The 18,212-nt window shown below is 39.1% G+C and overlaps 2 protein-coding genes across 6 annotated transcripts; both read left to right on the top strand.

The window, feature by feature from the left end:
• The first annotated feature begins 5,805 nt into the window (after nt 1-5,805).
• Nucleotides 5,806-8,208, top strand: LOC103155596 (splicing factor U2af large subunit B-like). 4 transcript variants are annotated; one of them, XM_016663681.1, is made up of 5 exons: nt 5,806-6,216; nt 6,596-6,650; nt 6,745-6,941; nt 7,068-7,330; nt 8,011-8,208. In XM_016663681.1, the coding sequence occupies exons 2-4, from the start codon at nt 6,632-6,634 to the stop codon at nt 7,314-7,316; spliced, it is 465 nt and encodes a 154-aa protein (XP_016519167.1). In that variant the 5' UTR covers nt 5,806-6,216; nt 6,596-6,631; the 3' UTR covers nt 7,317-7,330; nt 8,011-8,208. The 4 variants fall into 4 exon arrangements, with proteins under 4 accessions (XP_016519167.1, XP_016519166.1, XP_016519165.1 ...); XM_016663680.1 differs by having other exon boundaries at nt 5,823-6,216; nt 6,745-7,169; nt 7,218-7,330; XM_016663679.1 differs by having other exon boundaries at nt 5,988-6,216; nt 6,600-6,650; nt 6,745-7,330.
• Nucleotides 8,209-8,308: 100 nt separating this feature from the next.
• Nucleotides 8,309-15,165, top strand: LOC103155595 (growth/differentiation factor 8-like). Of its 2 annotated transcripts, XM_007577333.2 has the most exons (4): nt 8,309-9,938; nt 10,795-11,171; nt 12,326-12,714; nt 14,372-15,165. In XM_007577333.2, exons 1-3 carry the CDS (start codon nt 9,611-9,613, stop codon nt 12,704-12,706), a joined length of 1,086 nt encoding a protein of 361 aa, XP_007577395.1. In that variant the 5' UTR covers nt 8,309-9,610; the 3' UTR covers nt 12,707-12,714; nt 14,372-15,165. The 2 variants fall into 2 exon arrangements, with proteins under 2 accessions (XP_007577395.1, XP_016519164.1); XM_016663678.1 differs by lacking the exon at nt 14,372-15,165 and having other exon boundaries at nt 8,310-9,938; nt 12,326-13,020.
• The last annotated feature ends 3,047 nt before the right edge of the window (nt 15,166-18,212 follow it).

The following is an 18,212-nucleotide window of genomic DNA, read 5'->3' as shown; positions in this document are numbered from 1 at the left end:
TAGGTCGCATTTGAATCGGATGTATCGGATACGGGTCACATTCTAAATAGAATCCGACCTGTGCTGTTTACACTACCATGAAAAGATCAGATACAGGTCGCATTATGTCAAAAAAAATCGGAATTGAATCACTTCAGGCTGCAGTGTGAACGCAAACTGAACGCCGCCAGGACGCTGAGACCAGCACGTCCTCATCTGATTGGCTTACCAAAACGTTTGTAACTTCATTAAAGAACAACAAAAACAATCAACAAAACGTGTTCAAATGAATGACCCAACAAAAATAGTAATCATAATTTCAACAAGGTGTTGTGCAATTCTGTGCGTTTCGGTTCCATTACCAAAATAATGAGCAGAGCAGGAGTTTAAAATTAACTAATCAACCACCGCTGTGTTCAGGGAGGCTTATTAATGACCGCAAAATAAATATCAAGCCTATAAACCTGATATTGTAAGGGACTGAATGTTTTTAACATAATCTCTGGTCGGTTTGCTGCACGCAGGCGGTTGCCACGGCAACGGGTGTGCTTAAATGACAGTGAGAGACGGAGAGTAAAAATTGAGTGGTTTAGAGTTAATCACCTGTTCAGGTTATTTTACCTTTCTTTACCTTTGCTGTGTTTGATTTACAGCCGCTGTAGTTTCTGAAATAAACCACAAACTTGGACTAATTACCTCGTTCTTTCTGAGTATCATTCACAACAAACATCGGTATTTAATAAACAAATGGATTCTACTGCGATAATTATGTAACATTAAATTAATTGTCTAATTAAAAAATATAGTTTGGGCATCTCGATTTGAGCTCAGAGTCTGAGAGGCTTTTCCTCTATCGAACTATTTTTTTGCCTCTTATTTAGTGGAAATATTGATGTTGATGCTATTTAATAATAACCTTTTTCAACCTTTATAGCTCCACTGTTGAAAATGAGGCTCTAACATTCACAAATGACAATGAAATAAAATCCAGTCTAACATCTGGTTTGAGGTGATTCCTCTGGAACCTGTTGGAGGAAAAATATCCCAACTTCAGAAGATGAGCTTTAACCTAACAGAGCTCTGAGGTTCCTCCTGTCAGTATGAGAGTCAGGGTGAGGAGGCGCCATGTTAGGAGGAGAAGTGGAAGCTGCAGGATCTTCAGAAAAAACAGGTCATGATGCTGGGCTACTGATTATCCCTCTGTCTGGACACAGGATCAATAGAACCAGTTTAAAAGCTAAAATGAATGGTTATATGCCAGACATGGAAAACTGGGATGCTCTCCATGCCATGATGTTCAGGATTTAGGTCTCATGGCATCTCAAGGTGTCAACATTGCAGCCAGTGGACTTAATTTTTGTATTTATTATGTCAGTTTTGGTCCTCCATATGTGTCTAGTGGTAGATATTATCTATCTAGCTATCTTTCGACACACATATATACATATAATTCAATCTGGAGAGACTCAAACGGAGAAAGAAAGCGATTAAAGGAGTTTAATGACAAAATGAGCATGAAAATAAACAAAGTCCTTTGGAGTTCAGGCCCCGGCCCGGGATGTCAAGCTGGACTTCAATAAGCTTGATGAACATTCCTGATGCAGCATAGGAATGTAAACCCCCGGGGCCTGTACTGGTGGCGGTCGAAGGAAGATGAGGCCTGAGAGCCGGGAGCAGAAGGTGGAGATGGGGTGGAGGTGGGTTGATCGCAGCTGGTGAGCAGAGGAGGCCGTGGGTGAAGGTCCTTTTGAACTGGACCCCAAACGATGATTGGCTGGAGCAAGGCTTGGTCCGCGCCGATAGGTCCAGGTTGGAGATAGGGAGGCGCTGATTGATGAGGCAGGTGCGACTAGAGTCTTCCAGACTGAACTTTTGAAAAGACTCCATTACACACATGTATACATAAACACACACACACATATATATATATCTATATCGCCCACCAGATCGCTCCAGGGGTCCACCTCTGCCTGCTGGATCATTTCAGTGGAGATTTCAGACTGTGGCAGGAAGCCGGAGCGCCCGGAGAGAAACCTGCAAACAGGAAACCTGTCAAATCTTTTTACCTTTTGTCCTCTGGTGTTCTCAGTTCTTCTCATATATATAAATGAAGCCGTTGTTGGAGATGTCTTCCCTGCAGTCGCTGTCTGCAGGGAAGACATGTTCGTTTTCTGCCTTGACGGTTTGTTCCCCCTTCAATAGGTAAGAGTAGAACTCTGTCAGGTTCGGATCCCCACAGATGACGGAGGACAGGTGGTACGTCTCCGTCCCACATTCTGCAGGGACCTCGATGGTCTGAGTGGCTCTTGTTTGGTACCTCCTGGTCACCCTGTGCAGAAAAAACACCAGGACCTTGTTATTGGTCAGACAGTGTTTTTTCTGCCAGGGTGACCCGCAGCCTGAACAACGGCGCTTACATGCTAAATCCAACCAGTACTCCAGCAGTATGGATATACTGGTTGAGAATAGTATCGGTGGAAGAGCAATCATGGCGCCGTTGTTCAGGAGCCTGAGGGAAGTGGCTCCACAGTTAGAGCAGAAGTCGTTGTCATACATCTCTCTATCTGTGTCGCCGCCAAACGAGTCCAACCAGACCAGAACAGACTCCAGCAAACTTTTTATGTCGTAGTCCTTTCCCAGGCTTGACGGTAGCTTCTTCTCCGTCAGCTCCATCAGAACTGGGGAAAGGTCTTGTTGACAAAAATGTTTGCCGGGCTGACGGACAGCTGAGTGTATGAGCCTCCCACAGCAGGGGATGGACGATGCCTCCAGAAAAATCCTTTCCTGAGCGAGACACCGCTTGGTGACGCTCAGGTTCAGGATGCTCTGGAAAGCAACGTTCACCCAGCTGTTCTGGAGCTCATCGGAGAACTTGAAAAAGTTCTCCTCAGCTTGTCCGGGTCCTGCAGATGCTGTCCTCCCTTCAACTGGGAGATCCGAGCCAACGCCATCTACTGAGTTAGGGGAACTGGAAACCTCGACAGCTACGGAAACCTGTAAATTCAGACGTGTTTTTCTTGGCAAAGGTGCAGCTCTGTTGTTATCAGAAATGCAAAGTTCCCCATCCGGGGAACTTTGCATTTCAAAAGTTCCTGTGAACGTCCCCTTCAGAGGACTCTTGTTTAAGGTTGGGACCAGGGAAACCAAAGCTTTGGCTGTCTCTTTACCCAGAGCTTTGGCTGCGAGATCAGCCGCAGACAAATCTTCCCCAGCCGGGTCAGATTTTTCTGCGACTGTTGTCTCACCTCCATGGTGTACCATCGTCTCTGGACAAACCTCCCCAGCCGGGTCGGTTTGTCCAGAGACAGTACAGTCGTCCTCTGTACTGTCTTGTACAGAGGACGAGATGGAGTCCGCGGTCCCAACGTCCAAAGTCTTTTCAGGACAAACCTCCCCAGCCGGGTCGGTTTGTTGTTTGGAAGTAGGTGGAAATCCTGTCCAAAAGAGATCATCTTCTTCTGCCTGATCCATTTCTTCCTTGCCATCCTTCCCAGGAAAGAAATGATCGCAGACTTTTTTCATCCCGGTGGTCACGGCATATCCAATGCCCCAACCAACGGGGAAAATAAGGGGAACAATCGCTGTCGCAAAACCGAACATTGTTGCTGTATCCAAATCTGAAAGTCCAAGAAATGTCTGGATCCTGACTGATGCTTAGAGATTCCAGAATTCAAGCATTAGAACTTCTTTGATCTACTGTGATGCACATCTATGACATCATCAGTGAGCTCACTGGACTTCTGGAGCAACGTCTTGCTTCTGATTGTTACTATGGAAATGATCAGCTCAGCTCTGCATGACTCAAGCTCACATAAATACTTAAATAAAATGTTATACTTTTTATTTATTTAACATGGAGAGATTAATAGATTTGTATATGATTTAATTTTTGCTTTTATGGTTTTCCATACCTGCTGTGGTATAAATGTTCTGAAGCCTTTTATCCACTATTATTTTTAATTACTATTAATTCATTAGGATTATTCATGTATTAATAATTGCACCGTGCTAGGAACAGTCTGTGACCTATTATATTTATTTTTATTAATTTTCATTCATTTTTATATAGTACCCCCAAGAATTTAAAATTACTTTCACCCCTGGATAAACTTATCCATAAATATAGGTTTATGGATCATATTATGCAGGATATATGCAGAGTGAAGAGTTTTAAAAAATTAATTACACATTTAAGTAATTATTTCAAAAGTTACTTTTTGTCATTTGGCATTCTTCACTCTTCATAAGAGTCAGGACTGGAGTTTGGAACATTTTCATTTTTCTAAAAATGTTTCAGTTTTGGTTCCCAATCGAACTGGATCTACCGAACCATCAGGTGTGAGAAAAAAACCTCCACATTCTCCTGAGCCAAGGTTTCCAAACTTTTCCTCAATTACCTCTCAGCGGAAACACAAACATCTTTACACTGAGGGACAAAGAGAGAATGTCATGAATGCATCGGTGAAGGAATCGCAGGATTTTGGATTTTCTGCAGGTATAAGCATTAAAGTAAAACTCAAGGAGTCCATGAAGAACTCCAGGTGCCATTCCTGCTGTGTGTTTCCTCCTGGAGAGACTCTTGGTGCCTGTTGAAACATGCAGTCTGAAAGTCTGTTCTTTCACTTTTTTCAGGAAGATATACATTTGGGCAAATCAGCTGGAGTTCAGATCAGCCAAAGCAAAACTATGAAAAATATATAAACTTTGTTTTCTTAGTTTTACTCTCAAACTGATGTTGCTGTTTTTGCCACAGTAGAAAATCCACATTCATCACAATATTCAACATAGAATATCAAATATAAACAAATAATGTCAATCTTATTCCAGCCATTTATGGCAAGCCATTTGTGTATTTATTCAAAAACCTTGCTGTCAGCCAGAGCCTGCTAAATAGTTTGCACCTGGACAGAACTACAGTCATTCAATAAATTATAATATATGTTCTGATGAATCTCATGTCAGATTAAAAGTTCCTTTTGAAAATAACTTTTAAGCAGGTATTAAACATACTTTCCAGACAGATAAACTTAATTTAGATCTTTTTATTTGATTACTAAGCTTAAAGTTAACTAATATTCAATAGTAAAAGCAGTAGGACACTATTCAGCCTTCGGTTGCTAACCGTTTAGGCAAATTAAGCTAACTTTTCAACCTGTTTGCAGTTTAGACTTGTAGTTATTAAATATTTAGAGTGTTTAGCATGTTTTATCGATCGATCGATCAAATTTTATTTGTATAGCACATTTCAGCAGCAAGACATTTCAAAGTGATTTACATAATTAAAATACAAAACAGCATGTGACACTGAATAAGCAGTTAGAAAGCCAAAGAGAATTTTTTTGAATAAGAAGAAAATAAAGGTTAAAAAGATAAAAACATTAAAACCCATTCCCCTTGTAGAACTTCCTAAACCCCCTTAGGAAGTTTCTTATGAACATTAGTCTTTACTGTGGAGTGAATCTGTCCAGATGTGTGAGCAGGAAACCAGTATTAGCTTTGAGAAGAAAAGGTTTCATGATGTACAAAGATCAATCGACAGTAGCTACACTGCAAAAGAAAACGTCTCTGATTTATGATAAAATACAGGCATCTGTGGTTTTACTGTAGGAATAAATAATAGAAATGGAATAATAATACAAATTTTACTGTATAAATGCGGTAAAATTCTGGCAACCACAGCTATCAGTATTCAATTAGAGACCTTTTTTGTTGTTTACAGTGTAGTAATTTAGCCAGCTTGACATATCTGTAGATTTCTTTGGTTTTGGTGATGAATGAACAAAATTAATGTTTTCTTTTTTCCCTCTCAGCACATTCTGCTCTCTGAAGGTGAATGAAACTGGGAAATTGGTGTAATTTCCTGGTTTCCTATCAGTGAGCTGATTGGTTCAAATATTCCATGATGTTTTCTGACTTTTACTGCAGTCTGCCTACCTTCTTACATAGCTTTTCTAATCTCTCACTGATACACGTTGTTGCATGCATCTTATTGAGAGTTATTTGCTTTAGCTATAGATACAGCGCTAAAGCAACATGTTTAGTCTGATTGCACATGAAACATGTCCATTTATTATTATTTTTTAAATTTGTGTTTCACATGGAAACACCTTCCCCCTTCAACAGCCGGTAGTGACTCACCGGGACAAAAATCCAGTCTTGCCAGGAACCGCGCACCGCTTTTGAGCGCATCGCCTCTTCAGTGACAGAAGGCAGAACCACGGCTGCTGTTCACATCATGTAAGTACTCTCTTACTCTCCAGTTACCGGACAGTTTCTCAACATGTTTTTAGATAAACCTGTGGGATTGAAGGAGTTAGCTCTTTCTGCACCAGCGTTAATGAAGCCAGGAATGTTGTGTGTTTTCTTTGATTGAAAAATGCATAACTTTAGCTCAACGTGGAAGCAAAGCTTTCATTTAAGCTTGAATATATGAAGGAAAAAGATGTTTGCTTTTTGTTAAGCTGGAACATTTCAGTATTAAATTATGATTCTTTGTCTAAGATGTCATGTTGGTGCTGCACACTAAACTCTGAAGCCTATAATTATCCCTGGTTCTTGTTGAACTGGTTTCGCTGTAACACCAGAGGCCAACGCCTTGTTTTCTTTTATTTACAAGTTTGTTGTCAACGGATCATCTGTAGCAGAGACAGACATGTTCAGCGGCACCTCTGGTAAATAAAACTCTTATTTCTGTACTTTTTTAGGATATATACATATATTTGTTTTTTTAAATTTGAAATTGACTTTTTACTGATACATTCTCAGATGAGCACCCTTCAGGCTATGACCTGGGCCCCCAACCGGGAGACAAGCCCTCTCACAGAGGCGATGGGGGTCATGGTTCAGACCATGGACAAGATGGCCGCCATGGAGGAGACAACAGAGATCATGGGGACAAGGGAAAGGGCATACCTGACTTAGATCTGGATCTTGCTCTTGACGATAACCGGGACCGACATGATGACCGCGACCGGGACCGAGATCGTGACCGTGACCAAGACAGACATGATGACCGCGACCGCAACCGACACGATGATCGTGATCGGGATCATGACCGGGACCGCGACCAAGACAGACATGATGACCGGGACCGTGACCGTGGTCGTGACCGTGATCATGACAAGGACAGACACAGTCCTGAGAGACGCAGCGGTAGCGGCAAGCGAAGCGGCAGCCGCGAACGGAAGCGCAGCGGCAGCCGCGAACGGAAGCGCAGCGGCAGCCGCGAACGGAAGCGAAGCGGCAGCGGCGACCGCAAGCATGGCCACGGCCATGGACACGGCCACGGTCATGGCCACGGGCATGGTCGTGGACGTGGACGTGGTGGACGCTGGTAGAGGAGTCAAAACAGGTGATTTATTTATTTCAGTCAGCTTTGCTCTCTACCCAACTTTGAGCTCTATTTTAGCCACTTTCTGTTTTCTCTGACCTTCCTTCCTCATAGACAAGACGTCTTACTTTTTATTAATTTAATACATTGATATCAACACTTATTTGTTTTTTTTTGTTTGTTTGTTGTTGTTGTTTTCACATACAAAAGTCCCAAGCCGGAACCTTTGTATTCATGTTTCTGGTACGCTCCTAAATCTAACGCACAAGCAGCAACCGCTATCAATCATAGACATAATATAATGATAGACGCCTCATGGACCGCTCTTGCCTATTGTCACTGACGAGATTTAGGGCGGCCATAACCTGAATAGAAGAGGGAAAACATTTATTTAATAATTTTTTATTCAATAATTTGGAAGAAAAAATGGTTTTGAATTGAAAACGTTTATTTTGTGAACATATGGTTTCCAATACTTATTCTGCAGTTAACTTAATTAAATCTGAATTGAATCACTCCTCTTGTAAAGTGTTTGAACTTTATGAGCCAATCGGGATGTGACATTCAGACATGATTACACGTCATGATGGGAACAGATAAATCAAGAAAAACTAGTTCTGTGGACCGTCTGTTCAGCCTGACATGGAAACAACAAACATATGTGAAATGGAAAAACTAATTTTTCTTTATTTGTCTTACAGGCTGATCTCGCTCCGATCAAAGAAGAAAAGAAATTAGGAAATATTAAAACTTTCCAGTATGTTTTATTATACATTAAACCCATTGTAACTGTGACTATTCAGTTATTTTGTATTCCAGCAGCTTTTATGAAATATAAAGAAAATGCATCCTGCTTTCTGCTTTTATGAAATAAACTGAAACATTTTTGTTTCAATCCACATATGAAGTTTTGTTGTTGTTGTAAACATGATGCCTTTAATTAAACTTAAATTAATAGCAGGTGTTAAATAAAACAAAGCCTAGTTGGAGGCGTTGGTTCATTTTACTGAACATTTCAGCCCAGGTGATGTGTGGGTGTGACGCAGCTCCTCCCCTTACAACCAGCCTTTCCAATTATTGAACAGCCTCCTGTCATGTTTGAATGAAACGTTTGTAGCCAGAATAAATTTAACATTTGGGGCTTGTTTACACTGTGCTTTCATGTCTGAACAGACTTCTATGTGGCAAATTTATTTTACTCTAAAAGCAAAACACAACTGTTTTGATCAACTCTGATTTATGCATTTCTACTACACTTCCCAGGATGCAATGGGTAATTCCTCTGAGTAGACCACACACAAAAAAAGGCTCAAGATACCAACCCTTCAAAACAAAGACGACATTTTGGAAGTTTAAAACAATAAAATTAAAATAAAAGATGTGTAAAGGGAGTCCTGCTGTGCGTTTTGAAGAAACGTTAACCTGCAGTGACCAGTTCAACCAGCAGGTGGCACAGGAGAGCTGAAATGTGACTGAAAAGATTTCTGCTCCTGAATTATTCCAATAAATTAAATTATTTCATGAGGAAAGATGACTTTTATATCCCGCCTCATCAATACACTCAACATCTGTGCAGAATCTGATATAAAATAGTTCTGATGCTACAAAAACCCTCATTTAGTGGTGTAAAAAGCAAAGTTTTCCACTAAAAATGTAAGAACAAGTTTGAACTTAAGACAATAAAATGCTGGCAGATTGATTGAAACTACATGAAATAAGGGGGAAAAGTGAATATCTTGGTTCACTTTTTGGATTGACATAAAAATGTAGGCAAGTGGGTTGGGCTGCTCCATTTATGTTTACGATTTAATCTCTGAATGTGGTCAGATTTTAGTTCAAGTTGTTAAATGTTAAATAATCAGAAGGAAACTTATGCATAAAAGAAAAATATCAATTTTCTTTGCCAGGAAACTTTTATGTTATGAAGATGCTCGATGTGTTTCCAGTATTTATTAAGATCATTTGTTTTATAGTCAAGTTGGTAGTTACATTTATGTAATATATATATATTTAGGAGTATTTTTACTATGCTGTACTTTTGAAATCCCTCAATCAGGAAATTTAACTTCCAAGAACTGAAGTCTTCTGACATCTTTGGAGAAAGATCCAGGATTTCCCTGCTGCCAGGTGGAAAACGTTTCCTCAGGATCTCTGGAGTTCCACTTCTGCAAATGAATCTGCTCTCTCTCCTTCTGCCTCTTTAAAAATCACTTCCACAAAAAAAAAAGTCCTTTGGCAGCCAATCATAAAGTCCGGAGTCCAGCCTCAATCCAGAGTCACTCTCTCCTTCCTCTCCGCAGGATGCTCCTCTTCCTCTCCCTCGCCGCCGTCCTGTCTGCGGGCCGCGCCATGGAGATGAACCAGACCTCCAAGCTGCTGGCGGAGAGCTTGGAGCAGTGCTCAGCCTGCGACTTCCGGGAGCACAGCAAGCAGCTGCGGCTCCACAGCATCCGCTCGCAGATCCTCAGCATCCTGCGGCTGGAGCAGGCGCCCAACATCAGCCGGGACATGATCCGCCAGCTCATCCCCAAGGCGCCTCCTCTGACGCAGCTGCTGGACCAGTACGACCCGCGGGTGGAGGACGAGGAGCACGCCACGACCGAGACCATCATCACCATGGCAACGAAGCGTAAGTGGGGGAAAGCGAAGTCTGTGCGTTAGTCAGCCTGGATTTAGAGCAGAAATGCAATGAAAACTTTAAGAACAGAAAGTGGTGGGTCGAGTAGATTATACCTGAGTAAGAGAGGCAGTACTTCAACAGAGTAGTAGTAAAAAGTTTTTTGTAAAAATGTGAGTCAAATACTGACAAACTGATCAAATTATCAATCATTTAATATTTAAAAAATACATCAGACGGACCAAAAACAAATAAGTAACAAAAAAAATTTCCAATTCAGTTTTAATAAAATAAAATAAAATAAAAAAATAAAAATTTATGAAACTTTAACAAAAACTGCAGGTCTGTGTCTGGTGAATTTTTGGTTAAAACATTTTTGGTTTTTATTCAAAAAGTAGAAAACCAGCAGAAATATTACTCAAATAAGAACAGAAATACTTCACAATACAAATACTCAAGGAAACGTAAAAAGTACAGCGCAGTAAAAATACTATAAAAGTACATTTAAAACAAAAAGTTATTGAAGTAAATGTAACTAGATAAAATGAGCTACATTTCATCTATACTGAGGTTTTATTTTTTATGCTGAAAGAAATTGATTTGGAAAATTATTTCTTTTGCCTGACTGTATATTGTAATGTTTTATATATATTATTTTATACCTCCCTGATTGCCCATCTATATGAATTATTTTCATTTAGTTTTAAAACAATATTTCCACTTAGATGTATATTTTGGTCCATCTGATGATGTAATTTTTTTTATATTTTTAGTCACATTTTTTATTTCTTTTTACCAAATACAGGCTCCATTTCCCTCTCACTTCACTACAGTTCTCGTTTCCTCTCCCCACCTCTGTCTCTTCCAGCCAATCCCGTCCCTGCAGAGCAGCTTTCCTCCTGCTGCCTGTTCAGCCTCAGTCCAAAGATCCAGCCTAAGAACATCCTGAGCGCCCAGCTGTGGGTTCACCTGCGACCGTCCCTCGCCGTCACCACCGTCTTCCTGCAGGTGTCGCGCCTCCGGCCGGCCAGGGAGGGGAACGGCACGCGGGTCCGGGTCCGGGTCCGCTCCCTGAAGGTCGACACGGAGGCCGGAGCCAGCTCCTGGCAGAGCATCGACATCAAGTCCCTGCTGCAGGCCTGGCTGCGGCAGCCGGAGAGCAGCTACGGCCTGGAGATCAACGCCTTCAGCAGCAGGGGAGAAGACCTGGCCGTCACATCAGCAGAGCCTGGAGAGGAGGGACTGGTGAGAAGACCCGGTTCATTTACGTCTCAGTAGTGATCATTAATCAATCCTTAGTTGTTTAACTGGACGATACAGAGTCAAATAAAATCCTTTTGTTGAGAAACAACTCCCTAAGAGCAGTAATTAATTGAAATAAGACAAAACTAACTTACAAGTCACTTCTCAGGAAGATACAGGAGCTTGTTTTAAGATAATATTCATCCTTAATATTGATGGTGAAACATTACTGGTTCCACTTGCAGATTATTTCACTTACAGTAAGATATTTTTCCCTTCCTACAAGTGAAATAATCTGCCAGTGGAGCTATTCATTTTTCATCAATATTAAGGAATTATTGTCTTAAAACAATCCCCAATAACTTGCTGAAAAGTTACTTGTAAGTTATTTTTGTCTTATTTCAAGCCTAATAAAATATTTGCACTAGAAACTAAACATTTGGTAAGGTTTTGTGTCTTTGCAGTGCAGCTGGTTCAAATTTTGTTAAAAAAAAGTTTCATATTTTTTGATAAACAAAAATAATTTAATCCAAAAAAAATAGTTAATAGATGTTATTTTTAATTGTGTTTCAGCAGTTGTTAAATTGTGTTTTTTCTTCATTGGTGAAATATTGACAAAGTTTTGTTCACATTTGTAATGAAAACTCAGCTTTTTGAATTTTTTTGAGATGCACAAGTAATTTTTTTTTTCACTTTTGGATCTCAGAAACATTCAGGTTTTTTTTTTTTTTTTTTGAATATTTATATCTGGATTTCATCTCAGCATTTCTGAATTATTTTGGTGAATGTTCAACTTTTGGATCTCAGAATTTTCCAAGTTCTTTCTGGCATATTTGAGAGATTAATGTCAAAATTTCTAAGGTTCTTTCGTGTAAATTTTAAAGTTTTAGAACTCAGAAATGTCCATGTCTTTACCAGAAAACATCAGACATTAATCTGGAAATTTCTGAGTTTTTCTTTTGTAAATTTTAAACTTTTGGAACTCAGAAATTTCAGAGTTCTTACATTAGTGAAATATTGACACAGTTTTTTGTAATGGAAACTCAGCGTCTGTCCTTCCAAAGTCTGACATCCAGCTTTCTGATTTGACTTTTCCAATTCAGAGATTAATCTTGCAATTTCCTGCATGGCGTCTAAAATGTTTGTTTTCCTTCCAGCAACCGTTCATCGAAGTGAAGATCCTGGACAGCTCTAAGCGCTCCCGGCGAGACTCCGGACTGGACTGCGACGAGGAATCCTCAGAGACCCGCTGCTGCCGCTACCCGCTCACCGTCGACTTCGAGGAGTTCGGCTGGGACTGGATCATCGCCCCCAAACGTTACCGCGCCAACTACTGCTCAGGGGAGTGCGAGTTCCTCCACCTGCAGCAGTATCCGCACGCACACCTGGTGAACAAGGCCAACCCGCGCGGCTCCACCGGGCCCTGCTGCACGCCCACCAAGATGTCGCCCATAAACATGCTTTACTTCAACCGCAAGGAGCAGATCATCTACGGGAAGATCCCGTCCATGGTGGTGGACAACTGTGGCTGCTCGTGAAGACGAAGGTTCGTTTACCGAGAAAAATAAATCAGCGCCTGGAGAACCTGTTCATGAACGAAGCATCTGAAGGAATGGCCGTCATCCTGAAGACTGCCAAACAAAACGCAGTAATTTAAAAGGAGAATTTAAAAGGAGAATTTAAAGGAGATCAAATATTTACAATGACTTGTTGGGGCCATTATAGAAAAGAAGTCAATTTCTGCCAGAAAACTTAGAAATGTTTGGATTAATCTCTTGTTAACCTCTGAGCTCTAAATCTACAATATTTGCAGGAGAAAACTGAGAAATTTTGAGGTCAATCTCAGGAAAAAGATAAAAAATAAAGACATTGCTGAGATCCAGAAGTTTTTATCTAGAAACAATTTGGAAATGTGTGAGCTCCAAAAGTAAAATAAAAATTATGAGAAAGTAAATCATAATGAGTTTCACATTAATTTGATTTGAAATTAATCTCAGAAATTTACCGTTTTCAACTTTTGGAAATTTTCGGAGTTGCAAAAGTAAAAGAAATTAAACTTCTGGATCTGAGAAATGTCCATGTTTTTTATGGAACATTTATGAAGTTAATCCCAATTTTTTTTTCTTGCAAGTCTTTTTTCTTTTGGACCTCAGAGTTTTTTCAAGTTGCTTTCTTGAGTATTTGTGAGATTAATCTCAAATTTTATTTATTTTTTTTTTATTTTTTTTTTCAAAATTTTCAAATTTTGGATATCAGTAATTTTCAGGTCTTTTCTTTACCATTTATTTCTGAGATTAACCTACACATTTCTGAGTTTGTTCTCATAAATTTTAAACTTCTGGAGCTCAGAAATTTCCATGCTTTTTTCAGAAAATTTCAGAGATTAACTTGATATTTTTCTTGCAAATTTTTGACTTTTTGAGTTCAGATATTTGTTGGCAGAATTTATTTTTTGTATCTACTGTGGCCCTGATATGCCGTTATAAATATGACTATAAATAGAGTGGATTAAATATTTTGACTGTTATGAGACCAAACTATAAGATTGAGGATATTTTAGGAGCCAAAATATGACTAGGTTTTCCCATTATTGTTTCCACAGATAAACATTAATAATTCAGCCTGTTGTGGAGGAAAATGGTTTATTTTTATTCAAATAGATGATTTTTATTTTAACGTTTTTGCTGCTCAATACATATAAATATGAGAAACTGAGTTTGTCTCATGCGTTGCACCTTAATGTGAGTTGATCACATCTGAGTTTGCACTTGTAATAAACTGAACAGTTAACCTGCAGGATTTTTTATTTTAAATTCCTGTTAAATTTATATATTTGTTTCTCAGTATTTTCACCACAAATCCTGGAGTTTTGGTTTTGTGTTTGTGAGACTGAAGAAGTTTGGACCTTGAATAGATTTGGTGTCTGAAACGAGGCGTCCTGCTGCTGCCTGTCCTGATTTGAGCCTTGACCAGAGCACAGCCCGCAGGATGTCCTCCTTATTTTGAAAACATGAACCGAATGACTCGCCACCTTTTGTCTGTTTGCTCATTTCTCGCTGCGCCTTGTTCAGAAGATCATCAGAGGTGAAGGAAATATGTAATCTTGTTATATTTACACACAAACCTGCAAATTGTTAAAATATTTGGCCTAAAAATGAACATTCTGATTTATTGTAACGCTGATAATCATTTTTGTTCTGCAGCGATCTGTGCCGTCTAAATGCAGCACAGCAGCATCTAGTGGTGGATCTGGAGAACTGCAGCCCAGCTTGAGGCTTTTGTCTGGAAGAAATGTGGATTGTTGATGTTTTGAGCCGACATGAAACATTTAATCCATAATTTTCCGGGGAGAGCTAAACATGGATCAGTGTCGGAGCAGAAACTGGGATCCCAGTTGGAGGCGCCATCCCAGTTTAACGCCCAGAGCAGATGTCCTGACTGTTGTTGTCTTCATGGGGGTTTGTGACCCGAAAAGACTTTGTTCTGCTGAAACTCAGATTCACATCACTGATAACTTTAAACAGGTTTGATTCTAAAAATCACATTCTGTCCTTTTATTAAAGTTAAAAACTCCTTTTTTTGTTTTCGATTTAAGATGTGAATAGAATACGTTACAAGTTGTACATTTCCGTCAAATCTTTCTTTTCTATCAAACTTTGCATTTAAAACCAGTTTCTGGAGATAAATTGATAATAAAATAACCTTTCAGCCATGTTGATTCCCATCCTGTCTTCTTGTCACTAAAATGTTTCCTTTTTGTGTCACAACTTACTCAATTTAAGAAGTAAGTTCAGCCAAAGGAGTCTGAATGCATTTCCTGTTTAAAACATCAGCTGAGTTGATATTTGCCAAGGCCAGTTTATTTTATTTGCACAATTTTTTTATGTTTCATTTGATTTTATTGGAAGCAAAATCACTTTTTGAAAAATCTGAGTAAAGACCTTTGATTATTTTGTAAAGTCTGATTGCTTTTCTATCAATAGTCATGTTTTTGTGTGTTTTCTTATTGATTTTTGCATATTTTCTGCATGTTTTCCAAATAAAAATATGAAAACTTTGGTGTGAATTTGCTTATAAAGTCGATAGTCAGAATCGACTGTTTTTGCAGCACCACCTGCAAATATTTTGAGGTATGTTTCCATCAGTGTTGCATAATTAAACAGTGATATTTTCATCCATAATTAAACACTGATATTTTCACCCATTCTTTGCAAAAATACTCCAATTTCAGTCGATGTTCAGGTTTTGCCACTGACTTAGGTCGGGACTTTGATTAGGCCAGTCTAACACATGTTTTAGCTTAAACCATCTGCTGTATTTCTGGCTGAATGTTTAGAAAAAGTGAACTGAATTAGTTCATGTCATTTGAAAGTAAAACATTTATAACAATGTAACTGTTTTCCATATAGATTTATGGTTTAAATAACCATCCCTCTACCGCTAAACAGAAAATAGTAATTCACCTGTTTTCACGGCGAGATAATTGTTTTTTACCTGACGCTCGAAAATTTATTTCAAACGCAATCTGATTAATCTAAATCGGCTAAGCTAGTTACCATAAATATAAAAGAATTTATTTTAACGAAAGTCACTATATTTTTTTAATATAAAATTCTAGCAAATTTGGTTTGTGTTTAGTTTTGGACAAACTACCATTTATTCTGTATATTGTGTATTTTCTCCTTAAGTTTCAGTTTCGGACTTGACGCAGTTTTACCTTCTTTCTCTGAAAACACGTGATTTCCCCAAGCTGTTCTCTTAACTGTCTTCCCTCCCCCTAAAATATGAATTGTTTTTTACCTGACGCTCGAAAATTTATTTCAAATGCAATCTGATTAATCTAAAATACAAAAAAGTACCGGGTTTATTCTAACCGTGAGGTAAAATCTGTGAAATGAAGCTCCTGCGTAAAAAACTGGTGTTAAGATATTGTTATTGTGCATGTATGTGATGATTGTCGGAACAGCCGCTTTTTCTTCTTCCGATTGGCTAAGACCAGGAAGTAGGCGGGAGCCTGTAGTCGATTCTCCGGTGTGATTGGATGAGAACTGTTAGCTAGGTTTCATCAATGGAAAGGAGACGTGAAGCTGACAGGAGGACTCAGCTAGCGTTCTTGTAACAGAACAAGCTTTCAGGAAATAAAACCTGTTTTAACGGCGATATAATAACCTTCCACAGACTAAAAAGTAAGTTTATTCACCTGTCTGACTAACAGTGGAAGCGTTTTATGATGCACGTGTATTTTTATTAGCAAAACAAAACACTCGGGTAAGCTAGTTGCTGAAGTTTGTAGTTCCAGACAAGTTTGAGAAAATAAAAAATGTCTAGTTTTATGCCTTATATGGATACATTTTGGCAGTAGAAGTGCTTTGCTGTGTTGTCGGTGTTAATTAATGTTTCATATGCGAATATGTTTCATCACCGCCCACCTGAACAGCTGCTGCTAGCTAACAGGTAGGACAGTAAATACATGCATCTGGTTAGCTTTAAAGGGATGTTCCGCTGTTTTTAAACTACATGAACTGAAAAATTAAACCAAAATACTTAAAGGATTTTTGCACACTGCTTTTATTTATTGTTTAAAGTACAACTGAGGATTTGAGAAAGCGTGATTTAGTTTGTAAGCAGACAAAAGGGTGTTTTATTTTATTTTTCGGTGTTTTTTGGCCTCTCGGCCACCGATCGCAGTGTAACAGAGCATCTTCGTCAGCTGCTTATAGCAGGTTCCTTTTAGCTTTCAGTTTCTGATGAAATACTATTAAGGAGGAGCTTTCTAGTTTCCTAATAATTTCTCCCTCTGGGGCCAAAAATAACCAGGTCTGGTGAGATTTTAACAATGTCAGAAGCTTTGAGAGAATAGAACTGCTGATAAAAAATAATTATTGGCTCGTTATTATCCTAAATACTAAAACAGATATTAAAACATACATCATAAATATCTAATTGTTTATTTTGTCTACAGATTAAGCTCCTGAAATTGATTAATTGATGACATGTTGACATTTTAGAGCAGAAATAGGTTCCAGTTTCCAGTGTTGTGGTCAAGACCAGAGTGTATCGAGACCGAGATAAGACCAAGTCTTTTAGGGTCCGAGACCAAGTCAAGATCAAGACCAGCGCCCCACGCTACATGAAACGATAAAATGTGAAATATGATCAAAATTACTACTCAAATTGATCTGAAAGATCCATATTCCCATAAAAACACCTAGATATTAAATACTTAATAAATTTAACCAATATTAAAGCAGTACAAACTCTTGGTTCTGCTATGCTTCCATCTCTGTGCTACGATACATGGTGGTCTCCTGCCATCCCTAAATAGATAACACCCTGGGTGTTTGTCCATGTTGCTCTGTTCTGTCAGGTCAGCATACGCTGTCAGATCGTCATACGCTTAGCACAAACTCACGGCTATATCTGTCAGACACGTCATTACCATATAATTTTATTTAATTAGCAACATAGAATCATGACGTAGATCATCATACACTTTATTAACAGTTGTATGGCATCCTGACTTAGCTTGTATGGCATCCTGACTTAGCGGTTAAGTAGGTTAATGAGTTTTACACGGGCGTGTGTTGTAGTTGACTGCAGCTGCAGCCAGACCTGCTTTAAATACACTTTGCAACCATGACAACACATGTATATCTATATAGTTATCATGGAAAACAATTGAATGACTTATTTTCGTCATAACTTGTTGCGTATGGTGAACTGACAACTCTGATGGTCGGACTTCTTAATGCGCATGCGCAGGCCTGGTACTCACTGCATGTTTGCTATTCTGACATCGTATGGTAATCTGATAGAACAACGGCTCTCAGGACTCCAGTCCTATCTAATATGTAAAGAGACGAGCAGATGAATCGACTGTTCCTGAATGTCAAGTCAATATACTGCAGACTTTTTGTCACAGCGTTGTCACATATATGTGACAAGTCAGTCAACATCTCCGCACAATAATTCAGGCAGTGAGTGACTTTTTTTCATCACAATGCTTATGTGTCTCTGTACAGCTAGCTTCGCTAACATCACGTT

Source organism: Poecilia formosa, unplaced genomic scaffold, assembly GCF_000485575.1.
Source record: "Poecilia formosa unplaced genomic scaffold, Poecilia_formosa-5.1.2 Scaffold438, whole genome shotgun sequence".
Classification (NCBI taxonomy): domain Eukaryota; kingdom Metazoa; phylum Chordata; class Actinopteri; order Cyprinodontiformes; family Poeciliidae; genus Poecilia; species Poecilia formosa.
The sequence above is the reverse complement of the archived record's forward strand: the minus strand, read 5'-3'. Positions and strand labels throughout refer to the sequence as shown.